The sequence below is a fragment of the Cynocephalus volans genome, chromosome X (assembly GCF_027409185.1).
Source record: "Cynocephalus volans isolate mCynVol1 chromosome X, mCynVol1.pri, whole genome shotgun sequence".
NCBI lineage: Eukaryota > Metazoa > Chordata > Mammalia > Dermoptera > Cynocephalidae > Cynocephalus > Cynocephalus volans.
The window spans coordinates 67,330,407-67,355,249 of NC_084478.1; the positions used below are offsets into that span (position 1 = coordinate 67,330,407).

Sequence of the window (24,843 nt, forward strand, 5' to 3'; positions counted from 1 at the left end):
CCGCAAGGGACAGGTGCATGGCCTGTCCCATGGAAAGTGTTTGGAGTGCAGGCAGTGGGGGACACGGGCCCACTGGGGAAACACTGGGGCACAGCAAGGACAGCTGATCTGCCCTCCAGTCAGCACAGGACCACTTAGTGGAGACTGGTCAGGAATATAGAACTGCAGTGGGTGCAGTTTGCTGAAAAGCCCCAGGCACAGACCAGAGTTTCTACACAAACCAGGTGTACCAGATCTCATGGAACCTGGAAGTACCTATAAAGTCAACTATTAACACCCGATCTGCACAAATAGCCTTCCCCAGGGAATCAGCAGCAAAGCATCAATTTAGCTCAACCACAGGGCTCAAATGCTGGTCCCCACAGGAAGTTCTCCCATTTTAGAAGTAAGCAAAGGACAACAAATTAGGTCCAGTGCAGAGTTTAAGTAGTGGTAACAGCAAATAATCCAGCACAAAACTGAAAGACAAAACAAAATACCCACAGACCAGAGACAAAGGTTAATATTAACTACTAAAGGTCTCACATCTCCAAATAACACCTATAAAACTCAGAAGGACTGGAAGTCCCCTGGGCCCCCAAGCCACGGAGGGCCTCTGCCATGCTCTCCAACACCCATGACCAGCCCAGCAACAACCACTGAGCTGCCACAGGAAGTGCCCCAGGCTCCTGAGCTGGATGTGGGAGGGGCACAAGGGCTTTATCCACACCCCCCTGACACCTGCATTCAGCCCAGCAATGGCCCAACCATCACTGGAAGCCCCTTTGTCTCCCCTGCAGGAATGAGGGGGGTGCCACAGGCCTCAACCATGCCCTGCCTCCTTCCTCCTCCTCCCACCCTATTTCCTTCCCCCTTCCCCACTCCCCCCTCACCCAATTGCTCTGCCACAACATCTTAGAATGTAAAAAGAGATGGAGCCAGGGACTGTCCCCTCCTCCCACCATCAGGCATGCCGCCACTGCCATGGGGCCCACCAGGGGCCCTGAGGCATGGAGCCAGAGACCAATCCCTCCTCCCACATCCTAGTAGGCTGCCACTGCCACGGGGCCCACCTGGGATCTTGGGGCATGGAACTGGGGACCAACCCCTCCTCCCATAACCCAGCAAGGAGCATGCCAAAAACCCACTTCCACGTGGGTGGCCCACCGCAGCCACCACAATAGCCACAGCTGCTGCAAAAGTGGCTAGATGCCACAACCACCATGCAGATGGCCTGCCAGCCACTCAAGTGCATTGTTATAAGGAGTCACCAATGGAGTCCAAAGAAAAGAAGAGTATGTCTCTCTCCACAAAGCCCAATCTAGAGAGATAAAAGAAGCATCTGCTCTATGATAACAGTGGGGGACCTGAACACACCTCTCAGCACTGGACAGATCATCTAGGCAACAAATCAACAGAGTAACCATTACTCTTTCAGAAGGAGAGAAGAAATCTAGGATTATCAGGTAGGAAGGGGTAGGGGGATGGGGAGAGATTGGATAAGGGACATAAAGAATATGTACAATTTGTAATAATATGTATGCTAATAATATTGATTTGATAAAAAAAAAATAAAGACCCTGTATTAGTCTGTTTAGGTTGCTTATAACAAAATACTTGAAACTGGGTAAGTTATAAAGAAAAACGAAATTTATTGCTTACAGTTTCTGAGGCTGGGAAGTCCAAAGTCCATCTGGTGATGGCAACAGTGACCCAGTGGTCTCACATTGCAAGGTGGTGGAAGCAGAGAGAACAGAGAGAGAGAGCAAGAGAGAAAGACTCTCCTCTTCTTTTAAAGCCCTCAGAACCACTCCCTGACCACCATTATTAATCCATTCACTACAGCATGGTCCTACGATCTAATCACCTCTTCAAGGATCCACCTTTCAGTTACCATAATAGGATTTCTCACCCTCTTAACAGTCACAGTGGGGGCTAAGTTTCTAATACATAAAACTTGGGAGACCCAATTCAAGCTTCAATGAGTTTTGGGGGGACATAATTCAATCCACTACAGACCCTATTTCCAATAATAATAATAAAAATAAAGCTTCAAATTTCTAAAAAAAATAAAAATAAAAATAAATATGTGAAGCAAAACCTGACAGAGATTAAAGAAGAAAGAAACAATTAAATAATAATTAGTGGAGACTTCAAAAACTCATTCTCAATAATAGATAGAACTAGACAGAAAATCAGCTAGGATATATGTCGGGTCTGCTGCCGGCCGACCCGAACAGCCCTAGCCTCGTTCCTTTATGGTGGGCAAGCAAACGGCCTGGGATTCCTCTTTCCCTCCTGTCCCCTTTGGAAGGAGATGGGGGAAGAGAGCCGTGAAGAGAGGTGAGCACACCACTGGCCCCAAACCAGCCCAGTTAAAGGACACTCAGACGTGGCGGGGGTTCTGTCAAGCAGTTCCGTTTATTAGCACACAAGCACTTGCTTTTAAAGGCAAATGGGGAAGGCAGGTTTTTTACATCCTCCAATCAGCTTAAGGGTCCTGTCTCAATGCCTATCTATTGCAATCACGCAGTGTTCACAAGTGTGGCCAATTAAGGGCTAAGGCAAGGTTCCTGCAGACACTCCCACCCTATTTCCTCCCGGTGCCATCTTAGGCTGCCACGTTAATCCACTTGTAATGTCACTTAAGGTGGCATTAGTTTTTAAAGCCGGACAGATATAGACTACTTGCATAATAATATCAACCAATCCTACCTAACCTACATCTATTGAATACTCCATCCAACAATAGAAGAACACACATTTTTTTCCAATACCCATTGGACAGTCTCTAGAGCAGATCATCTTCTAGGCCATAAAACAAGGCTCAATAAATTTTAAAATGTTTAAATCATATAAAGCATGTTCTTGATCACAATGAAATTAAATTAGAAATCAACAAAATAAAACAGGATATAAAAAAAAATAAAAATAAATATTGGAAATTAAACAACACACTCCAAATAATCCATGGGTCAAAGAATAAATCATAATGGAAATTAGAAAAATGTTTTGAACCAAATGAAAATGAAACACAATATATCAAATTTTAGAGGATATAGTTAAAATAGTGCTTCAAGGGAAATATATAGCTTCTATTAGAAAAGGAAGACCTGGGAGTGATGTCAACAAGATGGTAGAATAGGAAGCCCCAGACCTCATCTCACCACAGAAACACCAATTTAACAGCAATATACAGACAAAATACATTTATTAAAAATTCAGAATCCAGTTAAGAAGTTTTAGTTCCCCAAACAAGCACAAAATCAAGAACAGCCACATCAAAATGGGTAAGAAGAGAAATTTCAGTTTATTTGCACAAACTGCTCTCTCAGACTGGTGCTGCTCAGTGCCAAAATTGATAACCTCAGCCTATGAATTCTCCCTCAGGAGAAAGAGATAGTGGAGCATGCATCCAATATCCCTGGCCTTTTGAGACAATACCTGAGGGACTTGTTTCTGTTCTGCCTCAACCAAAGCATTGAGAGAACTGACATAGTTCCCCCCATAATTCACTATGGGCATCCAAGAAAAAAGAAAAGATGTGGATTGTTTCAGGCAACTAGCTTGGCTCCACAGGACTGAGAGAAGGTGTACGACCCTGAGACTTCTTCCTCAGGAGGGAAGTAGAGGAGTGGAGCATGTATCCAATGTCCCAGCCTTTCAGTGCATTGCCCTAGGGAAGAGGAGAGGACAGTTTACTGTAGCCAAGGGGGCTCTGTGAGATTGGGAGAAGGCACACAACCCTGGTACTTCTCCCTCAGGAGGGAAAGAAAGGAGTACAAAATGCACATCCATAGAAAAGGTTTAAGAGGCTCCCAGAATGCCCAGCCAGGCTGAATGATGAAGGTCTTTCCCTGTGGAATCCAATTCATAAAGACTTGTGAAGGTAAAGTTTTCTTCAAATACATAGACAACAATGCAAATTTACAAAGAGTGTAAAGAATCAGGAAAATATGACAAAACCAAAGAATTATCTTCAGTTCTTCTACCCTAAAGAAATGAAGATCTATGAATGGCCTGACAAAGACTTCAGAATAACCATCTTAACAAAGCTCGGTGAGTTGCAAGAGGGCACAGATAGACAACTAAACATAATTAGGAGAATGATACATGAACAAATTAAAATACCAACAAAGATATAAAAAAGAACCAAACAGAAAATCTGGAACTGAAGAATACAATAACTGAACTAGAAAATAAAATAGAGAGCTTCAGCAACAGACTTGATCAAGCATAAGAACGATACAGTAAAATTGAAGACAGATCAGTTGAAATTATCCAGTCAGGGGAGAAAAATGAAAAAAATAGTGAAGAAAGTCTGTGCAGTACCATCAAGTGAGCCAATGTGTGCAATATGGAATTCTCAGAAGAAAAACAGAAAAGGGAGCAGAAATGTTATGTAAAGAAATAATTGCCAAAAACTTCCCAAGTCTGGGGAGGAAAATGAACATCTAGATTCACAAAGCCCAAAGGACTGAAATGCGAAGAATCCAAAGAAATCTACAGCAAGACACATTATAATCAAATTGTCAAAAGTCAAAGACAAATAGAAAATATTGAAACCAGCAAGAGAAAAGCAACTCATCACATTCCAGGTAACTTCCATGACACTATCAGTGGATTTCTCAGCAGAAAACTTGCATGCCAGAGGGAGTGGGATGATACATTCAAAATATTGAAAGAAAAAAAATGACAGCTAAGAATACAATTGCCAACAATGCTGTAATTCTAAAATTAAGAGAATGAAAGACTTTCCCAGACCAAGAAAAACTAAGGGAGTTAATCACCATTAGACCTGCCTTACTAAAATTGCTAAAGGTAGTTCTTCACGTTGAAATAAAAGGACATTAAACAGAATTGTGAAAGTATACAAAAGTACCAAACTCACTGATAAAGTTAAATATATGGACAAATACAGATTATCATAATACTATAATGATGATATTTAAATCATTAGAAATTTTAGCATAAAAGTTAAAAGAAAAAAGTACTAAGAATAATCATAACTACAAAAATTTATTAATGGATACACAATAAAAAAACTTAAACTGTGACTTCAATAACAAAGTGTGTGCAGGGGTGTAAAAGTGTAGTTTTTGTATGTGATTGAGGTTGGATTTTTCTGCATTTTTTTTTCATGAATTTGATAATTAGTATTTTTTTTTCACTTGCACCATGCCTAACCTTAGTTTCCCTGTTTGTTTCATCTGTTCATTCATAAACCTATTAGCATATTTTTATAAATGCTCAAACCTGTCAGCCCCTTCATTTAAGACGAAGACAATAAAAAGTTGACCGGGAGCTCTGTATAAGGGGCAAGAGTCTATCAAGTCCATCATTAGACTTCCCTTTAAAGTGACTGGGTGGGGACCTGTGTGATCTGCTGGAGTACCTCTAAGTACAGAAAGGGGAGGTCTTTACTCTGGGACTGTTTGATTTCTTTGGAGAACCCTCTGGTGTTCTACTGGAGTGTAGATGCTTGGCTCTTGTTACTTCCACCCACAAGCATGGAAGAGGTGAAGGGAGATTGGGAGGAGGTCAGCTGTTCCAACACATACTTTCAGTGATCCCCTGGTAGAGGCTCTATGTCTCTCTCCCACTATCAAAGTTCTTTTTCTACATCTCTCCCGGATATTGCAGGGTAGATCAGACCTCTCTGGTGGATACCTTCCAGGTATGGACCATGCCTATGCTTTTCCCTGCCCTGCCTCCTCCAACCCCTTTCTTCCTGCCAGAAAGCCTTTGAAATCTCTCCCCCATTGATGGGAACTCTTCCACTTTTCTTTGGAGTTGTGGGTTTATACCCTTGATTCTTTTATTTTATGGAGTCTCAGGAGTTAGAGGAAACAAATGTATCCAACCTTTTTGAGTGGAAGTTACAATCTGAATTTTTAACTGCACTAGGTTATCTGGATATACTGAGTCTGCAGACCAACATTTGTGAACCATTGGCAATGGGAAAAGCCTGGGTTTGGAAATCTTAAGGATTTGAGTTTGAATTTGACTCTAACCTCCTCACTCAAATCACATCCATAGACCTCAATTTTTTCCTTTTTAAAGTGAGAATAATAACATCTACCGTTAGAGTGCTGGGAAGATTTCATTAGATACTACATGTAAAGTATCAACACAGAGCTTGGTAGACAGAAGGTGTCAAAAAAAATAGGAGAGACAGTTTTTTAATGGCAGCAAGTGGGAAATGTGATTGGAATGATATGAATCAGGTTTTGGGGGGGCCTGGAATGTCAGGAATTATTCTTGTGACACTGAGGAACCTTGGCAAGCTCATGAGCAGGGGAACAATGTGATCCCAAAGAATTTGTCGCATTGTCACATTGTTCTCTTGGTCTGGTCTGGGGAGGGAGCAAGAAGCCCTTGGCCCAGCAGCTCTTGGGTTAAAATCTTCTTCTGCATCTGAGTTATTTGTAACCTGTTGTCATGGCAACAAGTTTGGCAAGCGAGCCAGTGCTGCAAGCTCCTGACAGTGGGGAGGGGAGGGCAGTGGGAAAAGACAGAAGATTTGGAAGGGGGCGATGTCTGTGACCAGCGCCTCACTTTTCTCTGATTTGTCTGAAGCTTTCAGCTGGAGATGAGGATGAGCATCCTCTAGGGGCAATCACTGGATGTTGGAGACTCTCCTCCCAAATCTCCTGATTTTCAGATGTGAAAATAGGCCCAGACAGGTCCAGCACCTGGCTCAAGGCCACACAGCAAGTCAGGGATGGAGACAGCACTAGACTTCTTAAAAAAGGACTCAGGGTCATAGAACTGAAGCATAGCAAACCTGGGGGGAACCTTTGGAAACATTGCATCCACTTCCCCACCAACACACACATGCCTTTTCCTTGTTGTTGTTCATATGGGAAACCTGGGACCCAGAGTGGTTTAGAATGGACTCAGGGTCACAGAGCAATTCCAGTGCCGACTTGAGATCAGAATCCAGAGGCCTGGGGCCCCCCAGGCCTGGGAACTTCCGAGGATTCACAGTTCAGAGAAGCCCCTCTCTGCTGAGTGCCAAGGTAGGGCCTCCCAGAGAAAGACTGATTTGACTGCCTGGATCTTTGACCCTCTCAAATCCAGCACACGTGTGTTCGGGTCCCATTTCCCCTTCCCCTACAACTCCTTCATCTACATGTATGTGTGTTCTCCTGCCTGCAGCGACACTCTTACTCAAATGGCAGCCCAGCCCTACCCCAGCCTGGACCAAACACACCTGCCACATGCCTCCCCATCCAATCACCCACAGGGCTAGGCACTTCCTGAACATTCTCTTATGTAATTCAATCCTCCCAATTATCACTCTATGTTTCCCAATTTAGCAGGTGGAAACCTAAAGAACCAGAGAAAGATAAAGCATCCCTCACATGAACAACCCAAGTCTACTCCCTAGCTTCCAGATTGGCCATTTATTGCATGAATCCAGGTGCATGAATGGTTGGATGACAAACGAAATCTAGATTCAGCTCTGTGATCATGCGCTCTTGACCAAGAGGGCAGTGTGAGGTCAGTGTCCCAAACTCACACAGTGAGTCTTAGCCTGAATCCCTCCTCCTCTAGAAAGGTGCTTCTGCCCATTCTATCCCACACTGATTTCTCAGCCCTGAGTTCCCCCAGCACTTATTTTTGTCTCGATCACCCCCTTAAATTTGTGCAATATGTTTCCTCTGTGTTCTCTGCCTTATGTGCATCCTAAACTCCTCCTGTCTCCTCGTAGCAGATCCCTCACCAAGTCCAGTTGATTTTCTCCTTTCTGTCTGCCAAATCTACCTTCTTTCCTCATCCTCTGCCACTGCCCTGCTCCGGCCTCAATATCCCTCACATGAACAACCCAAGTCCACTCCCTAGGTCCCAGACTAGCCATTTATTGCATGAATCCAGGTGCATGAATGGTTGGATGACAAATGAAATTTGGATTCAGCTCTGTGATTGCACACTTTTGCCCAAGATGGCTTGTGTGATGTCACTTGTTGCCTGGCAGTTTCTCCTCTGCCCCTAAATGTGGATTCTTTGGGATGGGGCAAAGCTTGGGTCAGCTGATGCAGGGGGAAGTGACCCAGCAATCTAAACCAAGCAGATCTTGAGTGACAAGCCATGTTGGAAGAAAAGGCATGTGAAATGAAAATTAAGCAGCCCTCTGAGGTAGTAGGTGCTATTATTTTTCTACCCTCTTATAGGTACGGAAACTAAGGCACAGGGAGTCTTAAATGACTTGCCAAAACCACACAGCTAAATATGGGTATGGTTGGACTCCACCTCTGATCAACGCCTACTCACTTTCTACACTTTCTACATTTTTCTGCTCTCTCATAGTATTCCCTTTGAATAACAGCGTGGCAGTTTTTGATGGTAGAATTGTGCCTTGAACCCAGGTCTTGGAAAAACAATTGTCAAAGCAGAAGAGAGAGGAGAAATCATATTCTGAACACCTACCATGACCTTGTGCTGTGGAGTACCAAGAAGAATTGGGGGCAGGGATGGAGCTTGAACTTTCTTTCAGTTCTTATTACCCATTTAGTTTTTTTTTTTATACATGACCTCCTAACACTCAAAGCAGCCCTTTTGGGTGGGAATTATTAATATCCCAATTCATCACTTAAAAAACTGAGGACCATAGAGAGGAATTGACTTACACAAGTTTAGGCACTCAATAAGCAGCAAGGGCAAGACTTGAATAGGTGTGTCAGGCTACACAATGTAAGTGGAAGAGAAAAGTCTTAGAAGCAAATTGGAATATGACTTCTGCAAGCAACTAGGGAAAGAGTGGCTGTATCAGAGGGGCCTGGCTGATAGGAGGAACCAGTAGAAGCTGTGCTTGGAAAAGAGGAGTAGAGTTTGGCAGGGATGGCCCATAGCTAGAATTCCAGGCCCGGAAAAGACCCTTTCTATTAAAAAATTGTCTATTTATATATAGTCAGAAGTTTCTGGTGCTAAAAGTAAAATACACAAAGTACATTAAAATTTTTGTTGTTGGGGGGAAGGGGAAAGGGAATTCCAGAGAATGAATAAATAAAGAAACACAGAAATCAAGAGAAGAGCCTTGAACAAACTAATGATGACAATGTGTCTGATCTGAGAAGCATGAATAACCTCATCCTCTGTCCAGAAGTCCCAAAAAAGAAAAAATAAACTCCTCTTCCCCCAAAAGTAATGCATGTTCATTGATGAATATTTGGGAAAGAGGAGTGATATCAGCAAGAGGGCAGAGTAGAAGTCTTTTACCATCAACCCCCTTTAGATGCATTGATTCTGACAACTACTCATGGATAAGAGTACCTTTATGAGAGTTCAGGAGTCCAGGAGAGAAGTTCTAGTACACCATTAGAGCAAAAAAATCTGAGAATAGGTGCATTGAAGAGGGTAAGAAGAAAAATATTACTTTATTCGCAGCATCCCTCACCTAAGGTGGCACAGCTCAGTGCAAAAGAGACCCTCTTAGTACACAATTCCCCCACAGGGGAAAGTAAGAGCACAGTGAGTGGGATTGCCTGCCTCTCCCAGCTGTGCAGGATGCTGCCCAAGAGGCCCACTCTTTCTTGCCTCAACCATATTTCTAAGGTGATCATGCAGCTGACTGGTTGGGAGAGGCTGAGAACAGGGAAGATAGGCCACAGACCCTACTAACAACTCCATGGACTCCATCAGGAAGCCCAACCATAAGCCACTTGGGACAGCTCACCTGCAGACACTCCCAACAGGCTCATGGGCATCCTAAATACTCTGCAGGCATTAGCCCCACCACAGGCCAGCTTTCCAAGTACTCTGCATGGATGGCAAGTACAAGTGTCTTGCACAGAAAGGCAGCTCGACTCTGCAGGGTTTGGAGAAAGCACACAAACTTGAGCATTTCAGTGCACCACTCCAGGGAAAATGAACAGGAGGCTCTCAGCACCTGGCCAGATGTGCAGGATCAAGATAAGGCACAAAATCTCAAGAATTACCTCCCGAGAGGGAACAAGTGGTGTGGAGCAGGCACATCCAAATCAAAGGTCTGAGAAAGCTTAAGAATTCTTACCTGGACTGACTGGTGAAAGTGTTTCCCTCCCAAAGCCAGTCAATAAAGCCTAAGGAGGTGATTGAATCTTCAAGTATGAAGACAGCTGCACAGGACTTCAAGGAAAAGGAAAAATCAAGGGAGCATGACACCACCAAAGGAACACAATATTCCAGTAACCAACTGCAAGGAACTGAAGATATATGAATTATCTGAATTCAGAACAATTGTTTTAGGGAAGCTCAGTGAACTACAAGGGGACATAGATAAACAACTGAACAATAGCAGAAAAATAATGCCTGAACAAAATGAGAAGTTTAATAAAGATAGGAATCATAAAAAAGAGTCAAACGGAAATCCTGAAGCTCAAGGATGTGATGAATGAAATAAAAAATAAAATACAGAGCATCAATAGCAGACTTAATGGAACAGAAGAAAAAAATCTGTGAACTTGAAGATAAGTCATTTGAAATTATGCAGTCAGAGGAGAAAAAAGAAAAAAAAGAATAAAAAGAAATGAAGAAAGCTTATGGGATTTATGGAACACCAAAAAGAGAGCTAACATTTGCATTATGAAAGTTCAAGAAGTAGAAGGGAGAGAAAAGGAACAGAAAGTTTATTTAAAGAAATAATGGCTGAAAACATCCCAAATCTGGGGATCAATATGGACAGCTAAGTACATGAAGCTCAAATAACCCCAAACAGATCCAGCCCAAAAAAGAATATACCAACACACATCATAACCAAACTGTTAAAAATTACAAAGAAAGACTTTTGAAATCAGGTAGAGAAAAGAGGTTCATCATATAACAGGGAAGCATCACAAAGCTATCAGTTAATGTCTCAGTGGAAATCTTACAGGCCAGAACAGAGTGTGGTAATATATTCAAACTGCTGAAGGAAAAAACTGCCAACAAAAAATATTTTATCCAGCAAAGCTGTCATACAGAAATATATGAGAGATAAAGATTTCCCCAGACAAACAAGAGCTGAGGGACTTCCTCACCACCAGACTTGCCTTGCAAGAAATGCTAAAGAGAGTTCTTAATGCTGAAAGAAAGCATGAGCATATGAAAATATGACACTCTTGTAAAAGTAAGCACATAGTCAAATTCAAAATATTCAAATACTGTAATGAGGGTGTGCAAATGACATATCATTAGTATGATGGTTAAAAGATAAAACTATTAAAAATAATAATAGCTACAATAATCTGTTAATGGATATACAATATAAAAAGATGTAAATCGTAACATCAAAAACAAAATGTGGGGGAGTGGAGTAAAAGTGTAGCTTTAATGCAATTGAACTGAAGTTGTTATCAGCTGAAACTAACTTGTTATAACTATAAGATGTTTTCTGTAAGCCTCATTGTAACCACAGAGCAAAAACCTTTAGTAGATACACAAAAGATAGAACATAAGGAAATATCACCACAGAAAATCATCTACTCACAAACTAAGAGCAAGAGATGAAGAAAGAAATGAAAGATCTACAAAACAACTAGAAAACATTTAACCAAATGGTAGTAGTAACTCTTTATCTCTCAATAATTACCTTGAATGTAAGTGGTTTAAATTCTCCAATCAAAAGACATGTAGTGGCTGAGTAGACAAAAAAATATGACTCAACTATATGCTGCCTACAAGAGACTCATTTCAAATTTAAGGACACACGTAGATTGAAAGAGGAAGGATGAAAAAAGTATATCCATTCAATGGAATATTTTGCAGCCATTTAAATAATGTTTGTAAGGAATTTACATGAAAATTGCAGCATATAATTGACTATACACATGATCCCAAATACGTTCTATTTATTTTTTAAGACCTAAATTATAGACTAAATACACCAAGATGCTAATGTTGGTTGTGTCTTAGTGGCAGGTAGGATATGCTTTCCCCAGATTTTCTTTTTCAAAAAATTTTAAGTCATTTAACTAATTAACTCATTCATTAATTTTTATTGTATATATTTAAGGTGTACAATATGATGTTTTGATACATGTATACATTGTGAAATGATTACCACAATCAAGCCATTTAACATATCTATCACCTCACATAGTCTTCAATAAATGGTACTAGGAAAACTGTAGAACCATATGCAGAATGAAACTAGACCCTATCTCTCACCATATACCAAAATCAACTCAAAATAGATTAAAGTCTTAAATGTAAGACCTGAAACTATAAAACTATAAAACTCCTAGAAGAAAACATAGGGGAAAACCTTCAGGACATTGGTCTGGGCAAAAACTTTATGAATAAAACCTCAAAAGCACAGGCAACAAGAACAAAAATAAATGGTATTATATCAAACTAAAAAGCTTCTGCACAGCAAAGGAAGCAATCAACAGAGCAAAAAGACAACCTAAAGAATGGGAGGAAATATTTTTAAACTATACATCCAACAAGAAATTGATATCCAGAATATGCAAAGAACTCAAATAATAAAATAACAATTAAAAAAACACCAAAAAACAAATAATCTGGTTTTAAAAAATGGGCTAATGAGCTGAATAGACATTTCTCAAAAGAAGACACACAAATGGCCTACAGCTATATGATAAAATGTTCATCATCACTAATCATCATGGAAATGCAAATCTCACCCCAGTTAGAACAGCTATTATCAAAAAGACGGAGAATAATAAATGTTAGCAAGGATGTGGAGAAAGGAGAATTCTTATACAGTGTGATGAGAACATAAATTAGTACAGCCATAATGGAAAATAGTATGGAGGTTTCTTTAAAAACTACAGACAGAACTACTGTACCATCCAGCAATCCCACTATTGGGTATATATCCAAAGGAATGGAAATCAACATGTCAAAGGGATACCTGTACTCCCATGTTTATCATGGTTCTATTCACAATAGCCAAGAGTTGGAACCAACCTAAATGCCCATCAATGGATGATTGGAGAAAGAAAATGTGGTGTGTGTGTGTGTGTGTGTGTATATATATATAATATATATATATGTATGTATGTATATGTATATATGTATATGTATATACACACACATATATACATATATATGTATATGTATATGTGTATATATATATATATATATATATACACCACATTTTAATTCTACTCAGCCATAAGAAAGAATGATATTCTGCCATGTTCAGCAACATGGATGAGCTTGGAGAAAATTATGTTAATAAGCCAAGCACAGAAAGAGAAATACCACATGTTCACAATCATATGTGGAAGCTCAAAAATTGATCTCACAGAAGTAGAGAGTAGAATAGTGGTTACTATATACTGTTAAGGGGAGGGGGTAGATGGGGAGAGGGTGGTCAATGGATACAAAATTGTAGAAAGATAGGAAGAATATGATCTAGTGTTCTATAGCAATATAGAGAGGCTACAGCCAACAATAAATTGCTGTATAAGTTCAAGTAGCTAGTTGAGAGGATGTTGAATGTTCCCAACACAGAGAGGTGACAAATATTTGAGGGGATGGATATGCTAAACACCCTGATGATCATTAAACACAGTATAAATGCACCCAAATATCATATTGTACTCCATAAATATATACAATTATTATGGGTCAATTAAGAAAAAATAAATTTAAAAGAAAAAAAATATTTCAGAGACAGAAAGAAATAGATTAGAGGGTACCAGAAACTGGGGGGAAGGAATAATGAGAAGCTATTGCTTAATGGGTACAGAGCTTATGTAAGGATAATAAAAAATTTTGGAAATAGATAGAGGTAGTGATTACACAGCATTGTGAATGTAGTTAATTCCACACAATTGTATGTTTAAAAATGTTTAAAATGGAAATTCTTATGTTATATGTGTTTTACCACAATAAAAATAAATAAATAAACAAACAAACAAATAAAAAGTTAGTTATACATTATGTTAAGTGAAATACTGCATATTCTCACTCATATGTGGGAGCTTAAAAAGGTGAGCTCATAGAAGTAGAGAGTAGAGTTGTGGTTACTAGAGGCCAGGAAAGATAGGGAGAGGTTGGTTATAGATACAAACTTACAGCTGAATAGGTAGAATAAGTTCTGGTGTTTTATAGTAGTGCTAGGTATCTATAATTAACAATAATTTATTGTATATTTTCAAATGGCTGGAGGAGAGGAGTTCAAATGTCCTCAATGCAAAGAAATGATAAATGTTTTTGATGATAGAAGTGCTAATTACCCTGACTTGAACATTACACATTATATACATGTATCAAAATATCACTCTGCACCCCGTAAGTGTGTACAATTATTGCCTGTTAATCAAAATAATAATAATTTTAAAAATGATTTTTAGTGGCTTCTAGCTAAGATGGCAGAATTGACGGTCTCCGGTGTCACTCTCTCCCACAAATCAACCAATTTACCACTATAAAAATCAACAACAGCCAATCTGGGGCTGCTAGAGCTCAGGGGAAGAGGAGGAGAGACCTAAGGAGTGCATGAAGGTGGGAGAAGCCATAATGAGAGAAAGAAAAAACCACTCAGCCCATTACATGTTGCAGGCGCTTTAAGGCTGGAGCTGCTAAGTGCACAGAGCAGAAACTAGCAAAAGCTGCAGCTGTGCACCTTGGATGGAGTTGCATGGAGGTGGCAGGGGAGAAACGGGCCTTGGTGGCCCCCAGGCCAGCAAGACCACTAATAGGGTTCCCATGGACCCACATAGGAGCAAGGAGCCACAACAACTGAATAAAGGAGCTACTCAAAGGCTGGTGAGTAATCACAAGGGACCGGCAAATGGCCCATCCCATGGGAAGTGTTTGCAGCACAGGTGGTGGGGGAGATGGACCCACTGGGGCACAGCTAGGACAGCTGATCTGCCCCGCAATCAGCACAGGACCACTGAGAGGAGACTGGTCAGGAATATAGAATTGCATGGGGTGCAGTTTGATGAAAAGACTCAGGCCCAGATCAGAGTTTCTACACAACCCAGGTGCACCAGGTCTCTGGAGAGCCGGAAGTACCTATGAAGTCAACCATTAAAACCTGAGCTGCACAAAAGGCTTTCCCTAGGGAAACAGTAGCAAAGCAGCAATTTAGCTAAACCACACAGCTCAAGTACTGGTCTGTAGTTGACCAGTACCCAAGGGTAGATGGTGGGAAATGAAGAGACATGCCTTATGGGATCAGGAGGACCTTACAGACTGATGACCTGTAAGGCCTCCTAGTTTATTTTAGGTTCCTTTTTATAAGCCAGTGAAAATAACAAATTGTACTGATTAAATCAGTTATATCTGGTACAAAGCTATTTATAGAACATCTTCAGCTGCCATGACACTTGAAGGTTCATGGCTAACTACTTATCAACAAAATAAAGCATAAGTTTCTCATTTACAAAGTTCTCTGGGTTCTGGGTTCAATCAAAGGTTAGCCCTCAAGGGGAGGGAGCAGGCAAAATGGGAAGCCAGGCCTTGCTGGCTTTTTCCCTAGAATAGCAAGGACTTTGTCAGCTTGCTATTCAGTACCTCATACTGGTCCTCACAGGAATTTCCCCCATTTAAGAAGTAAGCAAAGGACAAAAAATTAGTTCTGGCCCAGGCACACCACCAGTGCCTCAGGGCAGTCCAGGGACCGGAGGCATGAAGCCAGGGACTGGGCCCCCCTCCCACAACCAGGCACACCGCCAATGCCAAGGAGCATGCCAAAAACATCACCTCCATGTGGGTGGCCTGTCACAGCCACCACAATAACCATGGCTGCTGTGAAAGTGGCTTGACGCCACAACCCCCATGCAGATGGTCCACCAGCCACTGGAGTGCATGGACACAAGGAGAGTCACCAGAAGCAACCAAAGACAAGAAGATGATGTCTCTCTCCACAAAGACCATTCCAGAGTGACAGAAGAAGCATCTGCTCTATGATAATATTGGGGGACCTGAACACACCTCTTAGCATTGGACAAATCTTCTAGGCAACAAATCAACAGAGTAACCATTGCTCTTTCAGAAGGAGAGAAGAAATCTAGGGTAATTGGGGGGAGGGAGTGGGTTGGGGAGAGATTGGACAAAGGGCATAAAGAATAAGTTCAATTTGTAACAATATATATGCTAGTAATAGTGATTTGACCAACATATCTCAACATTGAACCCCAAAAATATGTATAATCAATTATGATTCAATAAAAAATTTTTAAAAAGATATTTAGTAAACTTAACTTTTAAATTTTGCCTGATATGAGAAGATAACATAACTAGCTGCTAGATAGTCATTCAGGCATTGCTGACATTCTTTCTGTTCAGCACTTGACATAATTAATGATGAGTTGAGTAACTTTTGTAGAATTAAGTTTAAGCTATTTATATTTAATTCTCAAAGCTCAAGTAATGCACAAAGGCCATGATAATCAAACATAAACCAGCTAATGGGACACAATAGGCATACACAATGTAGTGGATTGAATTATGTCCCCCCAAAACTCATTGAAGTTTGACTTGTGTCCCCCAAGTTTTATATATTAGAAACTTAGCCCCCACTGTGACTGTTAAGAGTGTGGGAAATCCTATTATGCTAATTGAAAGGTGGAGCCTTGAAGAGGTGATTACATTGTAGGACCATGCCATATTGAATGGATTTTAAATGGAGGTCAAGGGTGTGGTTCTGAGGGCTTTAAAAGAAGAGAGAGAGGATAGTCTGTCTCTCTCTCTCTCTGCTTCCACCATCTTGCAATGTGAGACCCCTGGGTCACTGTCACCACCACCAGACGGACTTTGGACTTCCCAGCCTCAAAACCATAAGCAAATAAGTTTTGTTTTCTTTATAAAATACCCAGTTCCATGGGTTTTGTTATAAGCAACAGAAATGGACTAATACACACAGGCCAACTCTTGCAACAGAACTTCAAAAATGAGCAATCAAAAGAAAGTCCTCCAATCAGTCATCTATTCACCTTGGCTTTATAGTACCAATCTTGGACACATTTTTTGTGCATCTTCCATAAGCTCAATGTCAGTGATGTTTGTGTAATATGCAAGAAAACCCAGCAAGACAAATTAAATGCTAAGGAATAAGATTCTGTCAGATAAGCCATTGTAGTAGTTAAGATTTTTTCCCCAATGAAGCACAAATTTTCACCCCCTAGGGGGCTATATCACCCTGTTGAGTATGCATGCCATAGAGCAGCATTTGCCTTGACTGAATAAAGCAAGGTAGAATAAATGCTGGGTAGCAAACTTTTCCCCCATCTAATACTTTCAAAAATGTCTTGGTCCAATATAATGCAACTAAAGCATGTATAATTACTATTCACCCCTTCTCAGAAAAATATTATCTCAAATCTTATCATCTGCTATCGCCAGTCCCAAGTCTAGGAAATTTGGGTGATATCTTTTCCTCTTCTAGTTACCTTCCAATCCCTTTCAGATATATTGCAAGCTATGAACTAAATTGTACATTAAACCACCACTCACACTATATTCAGCAATGGGTTGAAGATGAAGAAAGACAATGGAAATAAATTAATCTATGTACAGTATGTGCTGCATAACAACATTTTGGTCAATGCTAGACTGCATATATGATGGTTCCATGAGGTTATAATGGTGGTACCATATAGCCTAGGTGTGTAGTAGGCTATACCATCTCGGTTGGTGTAAGTACACTCTATGATGTTGGTACAACAAAATTGCCTAACGACACATTTCTCCAAACATATCTGCATTGTTAAATGATGCATGACTGTATATACATATGTAGAAATACACGTACACACAGAGCAAGGAAGGAAATAAGGAGAATTGTTGTAGTCCTTGTTGCTCAAACTAGTTCAGAGACCATTACTGGTGTTTCTAACTTTCCTTTCTCTTTTGAATCTATGCATGACCCGTTGCCTTTAACAAGCACCTTAATTGGTCACAGTTATTTTTTTGGTTTGGTGAGGCCCTTTGTAGTCCTGCATGTGTATGGCTACTGCATTCTTTGGCTAACCTTTATCACTGGATATAGTATGGATGAAAGCACCTAAGTGATTTCCTGGGACTCACATAGAAGGTAGATTGAACCTCCAGCAGGTCTAGTAATCCTGAGCATGCCTTGTCAGAGTTGTGTATTATGCTCCTAAGGGACCCTAGAAATTGCCTCCACAATGATTTTGTAGAATTTGAGCTCTCAGAAGTCCTACCTTTATTGGGTTGTTGTAATCTGCCATGAACTTTTGCCATTGGACATGGTAGTAAGGGTCACACATTGAATTTCCTAGGTCCCAGACATACTCTTCCCTACCCTATTGTATAGCAGACTCCCTATTTCCCCTTGATAATTAAGATCACTCATTCCTGTTGACATAGTAATATCCCCCTTTTTTTTTGCTTATTGATTCTATGGCATGAGGATCTCCAAATGGCCAAGTGGAAGTCTCAACTTCCTATGAATCAAACTTTTTTCAAGAGTTCTACTAAGTTTTCCACCCTTTGGCTTCTAGACCTGTGTATTCTGTTTATGGGAGAAACATCATAAACTGGTTGCTAATACAGAGAATATACTGAATTCTGTAGGATGGCGCTCACACATCACAAAGTATTGTTTCCTAACTGTCATCATGACTAAAATGTTCCATAGGCCATTCCGCCTTTCTGGAAGGGCAACTGATTATAAGTGATTGTGCATGTGATAAGAACAGGGAACCGCATAGTCATGAGATCATTATCTTATCTCTTTCACTGTGAAATGTGTTCCCTGATCAGAAAAAAATATTGTGTGGGATATTGCAATGGTATATAAGGTAATTAGAAAACTCAAGAATGATGAAGCACTGCAGGCACGGAAGGCAAATTCATTCCAGAATACATGATTATTTCAGTGAGGATAAGTTGATGCTAACTCCATGGATGAAAGGGGTCTAATGTAATACTCCTATCATCCAAAGACTTGTTGGTCCCTCCAGGAAATGGTGACATATTGGGGTTTCTGCTGTTGAGAGATTGGGCACTCAATGGTGTTGGCAGCCAAGCCAACCTAAGTGAGGGTAAATCTATGTTGAACTCATGCATAACATCCATCCCTCCTGCTATGGCAATTTTGTTCACTGCCTCACTGAACAAGTGCTGGGGTGTCTGGAGCAAGAGGTTGACAGATTTCCACAGGCTGGTTCATGATGCTCCTTTTGGTGAGCATTCACAGGGGACACAAGTATTCCCACACAACCCATTCTAAGATATCTGTTCACTTACTCCTCCTATATATGCAGGCAAAGCAATTAGAACCGTGCCTTGCACACAATGAGTGCTCTCTAAGTTATTTTATTGCACATGGTTCTTGCAATCAGTTCTCCAATCTTGTTCCTTCCTAGTCTGACCATCTGGCCAGACTTAATCAGTATTGATCAGTGCCCCTGGACAGGTTACTTTCTGGAGAAACAGATCAACCAGATGGGCTGCTCCTAGTTTAGACTCCTAGTAGGATTTCCCTTCCCAAGGTCACACCTGAGTGGGACTGTAGCTGCACAGCTCAACCAGGCTTTGTTTCTTCTTCAGGAAGCTGGCTACTGGGAACTCCCCATGAGGCCCCAGGTGTGAGCTTAGGGAGAGCAAGCAGCCTGGTCTCTGTGAGCCTCACTTTAGATAGTGGGTGGGGAGCACCCAGACCACTCCCACTATGCAGTAGGGGCTGCATAGTGAGAGCTGCAGTGGGGGGTGACAAGTCCATGGAAAAGTGCTTTGTAAACCAGGCTGGCACAATGTGCCCATGAGTCTGAACATGCACGTGCTCATATTTGTGTGTGAGGGAGGCAGCCGTGTGGAAATGGCCACGTGTCCAACTGGACTCTGAGCTATGCGGGCAGGGCTGGGCAGCATCAACTGAGAGACCCCAGGCTGCGGGTGTGCCATGGGGCAGAGGTCAGTCCTCCAGTGGCCTCTGACTCTGCTCTGAAGAGCAGGAGAAGTGGGAGTCAGAGGACACAGTACCTTGAGGGGAGGCTGCCAGTCTGGAGGTGACAGAAAGGGAGCCCTGAGGACCTGGCCTTCTGGGGTAGCATCTCACCTGGGAACCCTCCCGATGGGGGTGCTGAAGCACAGACAGGTAGGCCTGCTTTTCAGTCCACCTTTGTCTTGCTCTGGCTGTGTGACCTGGTGCCTCTATCCGCCCTTCTCTGGGCCTCAGCTTTCTCATCCATAAATCAGCAATGGTAATGCCCACCCCACAGAGCTGTTGTGAAGATTAAATGAGGCCACACATGTGGAAGCACATGGCACCGTGACTGTGTATAGGTGTCCAACAAATGACAATAATGACAGTAAAGGTCCCTCCTGCACTTTATTTCCCACTTGTCCCACCCCCAAGTGATCCTCTCACCAAGAGCAATACCTCCACTAACAAGCTCAGGCACAGGGCCAAATGCTGGGAAAATGTATTCCTTTACATAGTCAGTGCCCGGGAACATGCTCGGCTGGGAAGAAGAGACTCATACCCTGAACGAGTCAGAGATGGGCCAGAACTGGGGGAGATGGAGCCAAGGCAGGGCAGCCTGGCTGGGAGCAGAGGAGAGGATGGAAGGGCTTCCTGGACCATACCATAGAGCAGGAGCTGGGCCTTGGCAGGAAAGCCATGGTAATGCGTGGGGCAAGTGCTGACAAGAGGATGCCTGTGGTGGGGTTGGGGTGGGGAGGGCAGCATCAGCCCCAAAGTGGGGAGAAGAGCAATTCAGGGATTGGGCCTTCAGGGCAGCTGTGTGTGCTAGTGAAGGTCACCAGCTGACAGAGGGGACACTGCATGAGCAAAGGCACAGAGTTGTGAAAAAGATGAAGAGACAAGCAGGCAGTGGCGAGGCTGGTCACGGTAATGGGGCTGGAGAGGCAGCCAGTGGGCAGGCCTTGAAGGCCTGGACCAGGCTCTCAGACTTGCAGAAGCAGTTGGTGTGTGGGAGGCATTCGATGGCTGGGTCAAGGCTGAGTGGCAGAGGGGGTGGGAGAGCAGAGTGACCAGAATCTGCTTCTACCCCATCACTCGGTCCCCTCTCTTTAGGCCTTAGGCAGTGGCTTGCCCACCCACCCCCAGCCCACCTATCTGGGTGCAGGGGGCCCTCCCTACCTGCTTGCCCCGAGCTGAGAGGCCAGAGTCGCCTCTGATGTGGTCTCTGGGGTTGAGTTTGCTCTGGCCATGTCAGCACAGGTGGAGGGAGTGGGGTGTGACATGGATGTTCATGGGGTAATAGACTGTCGGCTCTGGATGTGGTTCTGCACTCAGTTCACCATGTAGCGTGTGCCCACATCGAAGATCTTGACGTAGGACAGGTGGCTGGCCCAGACCCGAGCAGAGCAAGGGCACCTTGGGGGCTGATGGTGGGGATTCTCTTCATTCCTTTCCACTTGCTCCTCTAGGTCTATGCTCCACCCGGGCTGTCCTGCTCCAGGCCTCAGGAGACTGACCCTTGTTGATTGCACCATCTGGGCTCCCTTGTTCTGCAAATAGGAGACAGACGGTGCTCTGAGTGAGTTTGGGGGTTTTGTTCCCATGCCTCCCTATCTGCTCAGTTGTGCTTTGGCCGTGTCAAAGCTCCCCTAGCTATGGCCATAGCTTCCCTGGGCAGCCCCTATTCCACGGTTGTGACCCTTGCCACTTTCTTGTAACCTCTGCAGTTCCTTGGCCCTTCGATTCTTGGGGCAGTGATGGCTTCCTGCCCATGAGGCCCTTGGTATACGACCATCCTTCGTGGGTTCCCTTCACGCTGCTCACCTATGTACACTATGTCCTCATTAATTTATCTTTGTTTTGCCCACTGAGTGTGCCATCTGGTTTTTGACTGCATTCTGACTGACACAGAGTGAATGTGAGTGAAAAAGGAATGAATGAATTGTGAGGAAAGGAAAGAGTAGGTGAATGTAATGTGAGTAAATGCATTAATGAGTGTGTAATAAGTATGAATGACAGAAAGACTGAATGAATTGATGTGTGAACCTTTCCCTGTTTATCCCTCCAGGGCTGTAGAAGTCACACAGGCCAAATTTTGCTTTCCCTGGAACCAAGCTGAGAATGGAAGGACGATGGGAGGACTGGAAATGCAGCCACCCTGAGGATACCCTCTCAGGCCTGTAGGGCAGAGAGGCGTCCTGCCCGCCAGGCTTGATTCGTTTCATCTAGAGGTTTTCGAAGGCCAGGCTGTCTACATCAGAATCAAGACATGGGCTTTCAGAAACACAGATTCCTGGACCCCACCCTTCTGGAGGCTGGTTCAGTAGGTTGCGGTGGGGCCCAGGAATCTGCATCCTTAACCAGTTTCAGGTGAACTTGAAGTCCAGCCAGGCTGGAGAACCACTGAGCTGCCCTACACACCTCATCTGAGTCGAGTGGAGAGGCGCAGGAACCCCAGCTCCTGTGGCCCCTCTCAGATCAGTTTAGCACTGGAGGCCCTGCCTGACTTGACCCTGCTGATGCAGGAGGCAGTGTGGAGGGCGTAGTGGACAGAGACAGGCACACAGACTGCGCTCACACCCCAGCTTTGACACTCCCCTAGCGTGGAACCGTCACATCCATTGCTCTGCTTCAATTTTCCCATCTGTGAAATGGGGGAGCTGCCATCAACAAACAGCCCGGGACCATTGTGAGAATTTGCGAAAACTCATCCCTCCAAGTTATTGGGTGCAGAGTGATGAAGATGGGGTGATCCTGTAGTAGTTATCATCATCTTGCACTCGCTAAGATCCAGGTATTGTTCCAAGGGCTTTACATAAATGGTCTCATTGAATCCCCACAGGCACTGTCTATGAGAGAGCAGTGACCATCACCCCATGCTCTAGACAAGGGCACTGAGGTTGGAGAGAGGGGATAATGTGTTACACAGTTGGGGACACACAGCAGGGGCAAGGACCTGGGCCCACTCCCCAGCATACAAGAAAACTGATGAAAATGATGAAAAGAACAACCATTTAAAATCACTAGGAATTGTCCTAACTGCATGCAATTAGTGAAGATGCATTTATTCAAGAAAATCTACTGAAACTTGATAAGAACAGTGACAGTCCATGGCTTTTTAGCTACAACCCACTCCCTCCTTTTTGCTTCCCCACTTAGCTTGATGGAATCTCCACTCTGGGTTGGTGCAGCCAAGAAAATAAGCTCCCTCTCTCCTCAGCGCCCAATCAATAAAGACCATATCTCACCTGGAAGGACAGGCCACCAATATTTCTCATCCCTTCCAACTCTGAGTTGAAGAGGCTAGGTTCCTGGTCTATGCAATCAAGAGGCAAGGGGCTCCCTTCCTCCACGTAGTCCCCTATTCATAGGGCAGAAGCCCTACCTAGACATGAAAGTCCAGGAATACAGGAAGCCCAATCAACTTCACCCCAGCTCACTCATAGGGCAGAGGTTCCACACTGGAAGAGGCAAGCTGAGAAGACAAGAGTGTACTGACCGGCTCCTGGACTTCTAGACTCCAGAATCATGAGAAAATAAATTTCTGTTGTTTAAGCCACCTATTGTATAGTACTTTGTTATGGCAGCCCTAGCAAACTAATACAGGGATTAATATTCAGAATATATAAGGAACTCCTACAACTCAACAACAACAAAAAACAAACAACCCAATTTAAAAGTAGGCAAAGGACTTTAGACATTTCTCCAAATAAGATATATTAATGGCCAATAAACACATGAAAAGATGTTCAGCATCATTAATCACTAGGGAAATGTAAATCAAAATAAGCAAACATACAAAAAAATAGCAAATAACAATTGTTGGTGAAGATGTAGACAAATTGGAACCCTTGGGCATTGTTTTGAGAATATAAAAATGTGCAGCCACTGTGGAACATATTATGGCAGTTCTACAAAAAATTAAACATGGAATTAACAAATGATCCAGCAACTCCACTTCTAGCTATATACCCAAAAGAATTGAAAGCAGGGACTTGAGCAGATATTTGTAACTAATATTCATAGCAGCATTATTCACAATGGTCAAAAGTGTAAACAACCCAAATGTTCATCAAAAGATGAATAGATAAACAAAATGTGGCACACACATACAATTATTCAGCCTTAAAAAGAAATAACATTCTGATACATGCTACAACATGGATAAACCTTGAAAACATTATGTTTAGTTAAATAAGCCAGACATAAAAGACAAATATTGTATGATTCCACTTATGTGAGGTAGCTAGAATAGTCAAATTCTTTTTTTTTTTTTTTTAGGAACAAGTACTTTTTTAATGGATATATATTTTTTTTCCCCCACAAATACACTGGACAATCATGCAATGCTGCCAGCATTAGATGCAATCCTGGGCCACAAGTCGGCACACTCCTTTGCAACTGGTCCTGTGATGGCAGAACCTTTCATCTCGCCTTTATTGTTTACTATGACTCCTGCATTATCTTCAAAATAAAGAAACACTCCATCTTTTCTTCGGTATGACTTTCGTTGTCGAATTACCACTGCTGGATGTACCTTCTTTCTGAGCTCTGGTTTGCCTTTCTTGACTGTGGCCATCACCATATCACCCACACCAGCAGCGGGAAGTCTGTTCAGGCGTCCCTTGATCCCCTTCACTGAGATGATATACAGGTTTTTGGCTCCTGTGTTGTCAGCACAGTTGATCACGGCTCCCACCGGAAGACCCAGGGAAATCCGGAATTTCGCACCGGAGGACCCACCACGTCCTCGCTTCGACATCTTGGACGCCGGAAACGGACAAAAAGGTAGAATAGTCAAATTCTAACAGAAAGTAGAGTGGTGGTTACCAGGGGCTTGGAGGGAAGGGAGAATAGAAATTTATTGCTTAATGGGTACAGAATTTCAGTTTAGGATGATGAAATAATTCTGAAGTTGTATATGGTGATGTTTGCACAACAATATGAATGTACTTTAAGCCACTAAATTCTACACTTTAAGATGGTCAAAATGGTAAGTTTTAGGTTATGTATATTTTACTGAAAATTTT

The 24,843-nt window shown here is 42.5% G+C and overlaps 1 protein-coding gene and 1 pseudogene across 1 annotated transcript; both read right to left on the minus strand.

Moving 5' to 3' along the window:
• Positions 1-21,063, minus strand: part of LOC134368028 (HIG1 domain family member 1A, mitochondrial-like) — a 36,956-nt pseudogene extending 15,893 nt beyond the window's left edge.
• A 3,063-nt stretch (positions 21,064-24,126) lies between these two features.
• LOC134367342 (large ribosomal subunit protein uL14) lies at positions 24,127-24,594 on the minus strand. The gene has a single exon (XM_063084064.1). The coding sequence runs from the start codon at positions 24,573-24,575 to the stop codon at positions 24,153-24,155; it is 423 nt and encodes a 140-aa protein (XP_062940134.1). The 5' UTR covers positions 24,576-24,594; the 3' UTR covers positions 24,127-24,152.
• Positions 24,595-24,843: the final 249 nt, after the last annotated feature.

What these genes read in the sequence shown, in the direction of transcription:
- LOC134367342 (XM_063084064.1), bottom strand. Translation starts at nt 24,575, where the DNA reads ATGTCGAAGCGAGGACGTGGTGGGTCCTCCGGTGCGAAATTCCGGATT.